We start from the raw sequence: 7,242 nt of genomic DNA, 5'->3' as shown, positions 1-7,242 counted from the left end.
CCTTAGAACTCTTTAGAGTTTTGGCGAATGCTCTGACCAAGGATTAAGTGGCAGCAAGGCCAGCAGCCTTCAATACAGCATTGATTGCATCGGCGGTGACATCAGCACCTTGGCCTGAAAGTACGAATGCTGCGTAGCTCACAGCAAGCTGTTCCTTTTCTCCAGCAGAGAGCTGTGCGACTGATTTCGTTGACATTCTCAATATGTGGTAATTAAATATATTCAATATTTAATGGCCCATATTTTATATTAGTTGCTCCTGTCATGCTTTCCTATCCAGTGTCTTTATTTCCGTACCCTCTTCTACCCCATCCCATCATCAGCACTGCAGAAATAAGAAGGAAGAGATTTCCTCAAAATCATAAAGGATATTCAATGACATTCGATGATATGCGAATACCCGAGGAGTAAATGTAGGAGTAATATACAAAAATCGATCATCAAACAACTCACCTTATGCATGTAACAGCCTAAACATCAGATTATGGAGGTTGACTTAAAATGACTCACAAAAAACAAATAGTCCGAACTTATAACTTACACACTGTCGCCGATTATTTAATTTGATGTCGAAATACAATTGCCCCATTCTAGACTCTGCCATAAATGTTACGCACCCAAATTCCATTTTAGTCCTTTCGTTTCAATGTGTTAGACTTTTCCAAAAGGTATGAGGCCGCATCCTTCTTTCTCAATGTCGTTTCCTATAATTATGGAATGCTTTGTGTTCGGTCTGAGCAAATACATTAAGTTAGCCTATCCGAAGAGACATATGTTGAGCTCGGGGTGCGCTTTGGCTAACTTCTCGGCATTATGCATAGAGGAGAGAGTTTGATCCATGCGACCCCCGAGCGCTCCAAAGCAGAAAATCGTGTTCCACCCACGACGTAATGCTTCTTTCGCAGTTTTTTCGAAGTCATTGGTATCTTGAGTCATTATTTAGATAATTTCAATGCCTCTTTCCTCATAAAATTTTCGGACTGTGTCGTCGAGGCTGTCTAAGTCTCCAACAATCATCCTAACCTTTTCCGAATATTTCAATTAGGTGTTAAAGAACCTGTTCGCACCGCCATCTGCAAGTATGATATTACCGCAGGAGTTGACCGCTTTGGTGAGCCAGGGCAGACTCAACTTGTTGTTGACAACCATCACACATTATAAACTTGGTTATTGTGTCTTGGAATCAAGTCGTCCAAAATTGCAAGTCTGAGTTCCATCTCGAGATTGAGATATAATGTTCTGCGAAGCAATTGCTGTTGTTGACCGATACAAAGATTTGAAATAGTTTATTCTGTTGGTTGTAAGTTTTGTGATCATCATCAAGATATGAGAATTATTATATAGCTTATGAAAGAATGTCTGATTGTATCATTGCACGATTGTATGAATATAAAAATTAGTATGAATATGAAAATTAGTCTGAATATGAGCAAATAAGTTCATCCTTAAAGTTAGATTCTTTCTGTATATTTAATTTTGTTCATCTATTATGATCGCCGAGTATTGATTTTCTTGCATTAATATATCCTCAATAATAAAACATAATTTAATTTTGAGAACATATGGGTGATGAATCTACATGCTATGAGTCTGTGCTCAATAATTGTGGGGAATGTGCTGGATGCATGAGGGCTTGGGCCCCATGTTGTTGTTGCTGGTGCCCTTACCCATACCAGTAAGTGCATCAAGGTTCTGCAGGGTTGAAATAGAGGTTTGGAAAGTACGTGGATACTGTCAATGCAGGCCTCCATGAAATAAACCCCTGCACAGAGACCATCGTGTCAGTAAGTCTAAAGACATTGTACAATTCTCGGTATTTAGCGTGATGGACCTTCAGAGGCAGCTTATTCTGACAAAGGACAACATTACCGTGAACATTGACGCGTGTGTCTACTATCGAGTGATTGACCCGAAAACCGTGTATTATACCCTAGAAAATGTACAGGCTGCAGTTTCTGAAATAACCTATGCGACATTGAGAACCTTCTGCGGGGAAAACACTCTACAAGACTTATTGTAAAAACGTCAATAAATATCTGATCAAATTGAGGAGTTCGTTTACAAGAAAGTGGATAAATGGGGTAAACAATACATGAGTATTCTTAGGAGTCTACGTCGAACAAATATTCATCAAAGATATGACGATTTCTGCTGAACTCCAAAAGGATCTATCGATGACATCCAAAACCGAGAGACTCTCCAAAGCCAAGATCATATCAGCATCTGCAGATGTGGAAAGTGCAAAGCTGATGCATCAAGCTGCAGATATCTTGAACTCGAAGGCAGCCATGCAGATTAGGTATTTAGAAGTCCTACAGACCATCTCGAAGGGATCAGGGGATAAGATTCTATTCATGCCTCTCACAAATAATGAATTTGAGTGATCTTTTTGATAATTTTGAATTGCCTCCTCCTATTTATACCTATCTCCCGTTTACAGCATCTGCAACGTCTGCAGCCATATCATCTTTCTCATTAAAGTGGATTATTTTTAATTCTCGTTACTGATTCTCGCATCTACTGCAATAAATGCAAGTAGGATTTAAGTCAATTAAAAAATTCATTAACAATCATTATCAGGGCGAGCTTCGGCTGAAAATGTTTTATTAAAGAGATCCCGATTCGTGACAACAATCTGGCTTGATATTAGAGTCTTTTTCGGCTTGTAAAATCGATATCGTGCTAATTATCCTATGCCACTCGAGGATTAATGAATATTCTGCTTTGCCTTCGATTTCTCACAATTAAACATGGGAGTTTTACGATCGCGATAAGTGCTCACATCTTCTTCTTTAAAAGTGTCTTCTTACAGGATTGTGCCATTTTCAGAAGCTATTCTCTGGACTGTTGCTGATTTTATCATGGTCTTCACATGGAACTTCTGGAATTTCGAATTCTATTCTTGGAATTACTTTAATGTTTTTTGTGAATGTCTATTACTCCCTGGTTTCTACGAATCCAATAGTTTCGATGATGGAAACCCAGATATTCTCACATTTTTTTATAATTTCAGATAATTACCAATTTGCTCAGCTGGATTTTGATTTGCGAATTATACATTTACAGGAGCAGGAGCCCCACCATCTTAATTAAGAGTATACCTTCTTTGAGTCCTGATTTTCTTGGGAGCCGATGCGCACTTTGGGCTCATTTGCTTTAGTTTAGTTTGAATTTATTATTTGGTAGGCTACTTTATAGATGGAACCCGCGATCTGTTATTAAAAGTATATCATACTTGATTGTTTAGATCTTGACAGAATGGATTTTGTGGCTGTCAGATATCTTAAAGATAGAACCCTCATAATCATACGTATATTTCTTTAATGATTTTGCTTTGGCTTTAGCTTTCCTTGCACTTTACTGTCGATTGATCAAATCACTTTGCTATTGCTCTGCTTGTTTTATCTTATACTGCTCGATGTTTTGCATTCTCAATCGTAACAAATCCGTACTATAACTGAATGTTGGAGTATAATTAAATTGTGGAAGCTGTTTCGGTTGTGTTTTAATTGGGGGATTTTGCTACAATTATTTTTATTGATATTGTTCAGGATTCTCTTCAGATTTCATTGTGCTTTTTGTGCGGAGTAGCAGTTTGCCTGTTAAGGATGATTTCGTTTTAGTTCTGCGATGGGAAGTAACTTTGGGGGGCTGAGTGTTTTTTGTAAGACTTTCTGTTGTTTATCTTGTTTTTGTCCTCTGATAAGAATAATTATCGCATTTTATTGCTAAATTCTCAAACTATTAGCAAATATCTGTGGTAAACTGCGGGGCTAAATCCTGGAGTCCTTGGACTTATTGGAAAATGTACGCATTAAATTTTGAGCGTGAGCCATGCTAATAATTTGTGATTGTTTCCTGGCTAATTGCATTACCAATGTTTTAAAGCAATGATTTTATTATTTATCCTGATGCTTGCTATGACCGTGCATGATTATTACTCCCATCTACTATCAGAGACATCACAGATTATTTTTATTATATATGCCATATGAAATATCTATAACATCGCATTATAAGAAGTTTTATTTACTAAATCATGCTTACATCTATATCTAGACTCAAAGTATGCTTCTGGAAACATTCATCCAAGTTATAAACTTCCTCGAAAAATTGTTCACATTTAAGATTGTTACATATCAGATAAAAAAAACCTAGAATTAATAATTTATGACTAAGCACTGCCATTATGATTATGAGTATTGCTATCAGACAATTTCTTTATGGTTTGACTAATCCCGAAAGAGAATTGTCATTCGGCTTGAGCATCAGCAGATATAGCCTGATTCTACCTTCATCATATATTTTCGAAAGTAGCATAGAATGTATGGTATAATCAGCATAGTATACATTAAACCTATTTTGATATTTTGAATTCTACAATTCTAGAATACCTTCGTTAAGGCTTAAAAATTATCAAAAGGTCGCCAAATTGAATCAGATGGCCATCTTTGTATTAAAAGTATCAATTAAACAAGTAGTTTTATTCATTAATTCACCGATCCCTGATTCCAGAGGCCCTTTAGATTTCTCTTGTTCATATAAAATTTGGACAGAATATATTTATACTTTTTTGCACTGCGATTTGTTCGAGCTGGTGCGGTGCCTTCTTCAAAAAGTTATTTTTTGTCAAAAACCGTAACGGAAAATCGTTAGAAGTTGAATAATGCATATATATATGCGAAAATAAATATGCCTTTTTATATTACTTTAGATGTTAAAAGGTTTCTCAACTATTCTGCTTATCGCACTTTGCTTAACTCTTTCAAGCAGTCTTAGGATTCAACAAGACCATGATTTCTTTTTGACCGACTGGGTGAACTCTATTTTTAATAAAAATACTACTGAAGAAGCAAAGAAATAAGAAACAAAGCCAGAAGATGCCAAACCCGAAGAGCCCAAGCCAGAAGATGCAAAGCCAGAAGATGGAAAGCCAGAAGAAGCAAAGCCAGAAGAACCCAAGCCAGAAGATGCAAAGCCAGAAGATGAAAAGTCAGAAGGCGGAAAGCCAGAAGACGGAAAGCCAGAAGATGCAAAACCAGAAGAGCCCAAGGCAGAAGAAGCTAAATCGGATGCGCCCAAGGCAGATGCGCCCAAGACAGATGCGCCCAAGACAGATGCGCCCAAGGCAGATGCACCCAAGGCAGATGCACCCAAGGCAGATGCACCCAAGGCAGATGCACCCAAGCCCGAAGAAGCCAAGTCTGATGCACCTAAGCCAGAAACCAAGCCTTCAAATGCTGCCCCAAGTGTAGATGCCAAGCCTGAAATAATCAGCAAGATCGAAGATAAAGTTGGTGAATTAAAAGATTTAAAAGGGAAAGTCGCCAATTTGTTATCACCTATAACTGCACCAAGTGCCGCATGATAAATAGACGATTCTGAATCATTTTATTATAAAACGTATTGCATTTTTGCAGAGATCTATGAAATACAATTAATATTATACTGTATATATGGCTCCTTCATTCAGACTCTCGATACAAATAAAATGAACAATGCTCAAAGTTAATTAAATAAACTGGAGCGAATGCTAATGCAATTGACTGCTAAATTTATAAGCAATTACATGTCAATAATATATTATCTTCAAATATCATAGAATTCATCGAATACCAAACATAAGATGACAATCCAGCGCGACTCAGCATTCCCTTTTCATAATAGCATTCTACTTATCTTCGCAATCAGTTTCTACTTCAACTTGCATGCAGTTGTCTGCCGATCATGCACTTTCTAATAAAATGCAGTGATCTATCATCAATTTGAACTGAAGAACCGGATCACCTTAAAGAAATAATGTTACCCCTGTCTACCATAGTGCCTCAATTGTGACGCACTTGATGACTACACATGCGCGCAGGGCAATTGCTAGTTAGGGTATTATTACAATCAGACAGTGGCCCGATGCCTAAAATGTATGCACTTATGCGAGAGATGTGAATTCCTTAAACCCAATAATACGCAACGATGCATAAAGTGTGTGGATGGCTACTATTATAACTAATTGATGTCTTCATGCTTAAGCTGCGACACAGGCGCGAAGATCTGCACTTACTCAAGTACCTTGCTCTGTCTGGATGGATACTACTTCGACATTAAGTCTCTAAACTGCAAAAAATGCATGACAAACTGTAGCATCTGCATGGAAAAGGCAACATGCTTCGGGTGTTCACCTGGCTCCGAAATAAATACCATCACCAGCAAATGCGTCACATGTCCAATCAGCCAATGCGAAACCTGTAAACATAATGGCACATCATTTATCTGTATCAAATGCTTTAGAGGCTATAAACTGCACTCGGAGAACCTATGCGCAAAGTATACGTGCACGAAACAGAACTGCATCGAATGTGATTAGGCCGACCAATGCACAATCTGCCAGAGATCGTATTACATGCTGAATGGGTAATGCTATTATGGGACCAGTCTCATGTGCGAGTACTCGCTGGGAGGCACAGATTATGGGCGATGTCTGTCCTGTATCGCTGGGGTTTCGAACCCTGTTGATAATGCTGCAGGGTACTGTATCCCTTCCTTAGTAGCAGACATGAACTCATAAATCTTCAACAGTCTCATCAGCTATCGCCACTACTATTTCAGTTTTACAAGAATACTCTTCTGCTCCTCACCACTTCTGACCACAACCATTCAAAATGAATCCATCTCTCAAATAATTGAACTAGCGCCTTGCCATCTAATCTTGATAACAGGAATAGTGCTGATCGAAGACAGTAATGCCAATGCAGCTGACAATCTAATATAGATAGAATTTAACATCTCGAACACTCTCATCAGTGACTAATCGGAGCCAATTGTGAACCAGATTTATTGTCCGAATCAAGCAAGACTTCAGTCGTATAGAATCGGCAAGATCATCAAGAAATATCGAATTGGAGATTCACCCACTTTCAATGGTGCACTCTCGGTCTCTGATATCCCTGTCTCAATGGTATTCAGCTCGATGAACAATCAAAAAATAGCAATAAAATAGTTGCGTATCGAGGTTTCACTTTGCATGGTCGAGCACTGCTATCGATGCCAATCATAAGGCTCATGTCTATAATGCCGATACCCGTACTATTTGCAATAAAGCTCCTGTCTGGTCAGCTGCAGCATCGGATATAACATAAACTCATACCTAAGAACTTGTGTGTTTGCTTGTGAATTTGGTTATTATGCGGACACTGTTCTCAGCCTCTGTATGAAATGCAGACCATAATGCGAACTCTGTGCGGGTGC

At 38.2% G+C, this 7,242-nt stretch overlaps 1 protein-coding gene across 1 annotated transcript; it reads left to right on the top strand.

Annotated features, from left to right (window-relative positions):
* Positions 1–2,174: 2,174 nt before the first annotated feature.
* LOC148299895 (uncharacterized) lies at positions 2,175–5,385 on the top strand. Its single transcript, XM_088275522.1, has 3 exons — positions 2,175–2,299; positions 3,624–3,637; positions 4,866–5,385. The coding sequence occupies exons 1-3, from the start codon at positions 2,175–2,177 to the stop codon at positions 5,366–5,368; spliced, it is 642 nt and encodes a 213-aa protein (XP_088131648.1). The 3' UTR covers positions 5,369–5,385.
* The last annotated feature ends 1,857 nt before the right edge of the window (positions 5,386–7,242 follow it).

This window comes from Brachycentrus maculatus, unplaced genomic scaffold, assembly GCF_059751285.1.
Source record: "Brachycentrus maculatus isolate JH-2025_06_01 unplaced genomic scaffold, ASM5975128v1 h1tg000903l, whole genome shotgun sequence".
NCBI classification, from domain to species: Eukaryota; Metazoa; Arthropoda; class Insecta; order Trichoptera; family Brachycentridae; genus Brachycentrus; species Brachycentrus maculatus.
Note: the sequence above shows the minus strand (reverse complement) of the source record. Positions and strands in the feature narration are given on the sequence as shown.

Coding starts and splice junctions, on each gene's coding strand:
- LOC148299895 (XM_088275522.1), top strand. CDS start 2,175: ATGACATCCAAAACCGAGAGACTCTCCAAAGCCAAGATCATATCAGCA.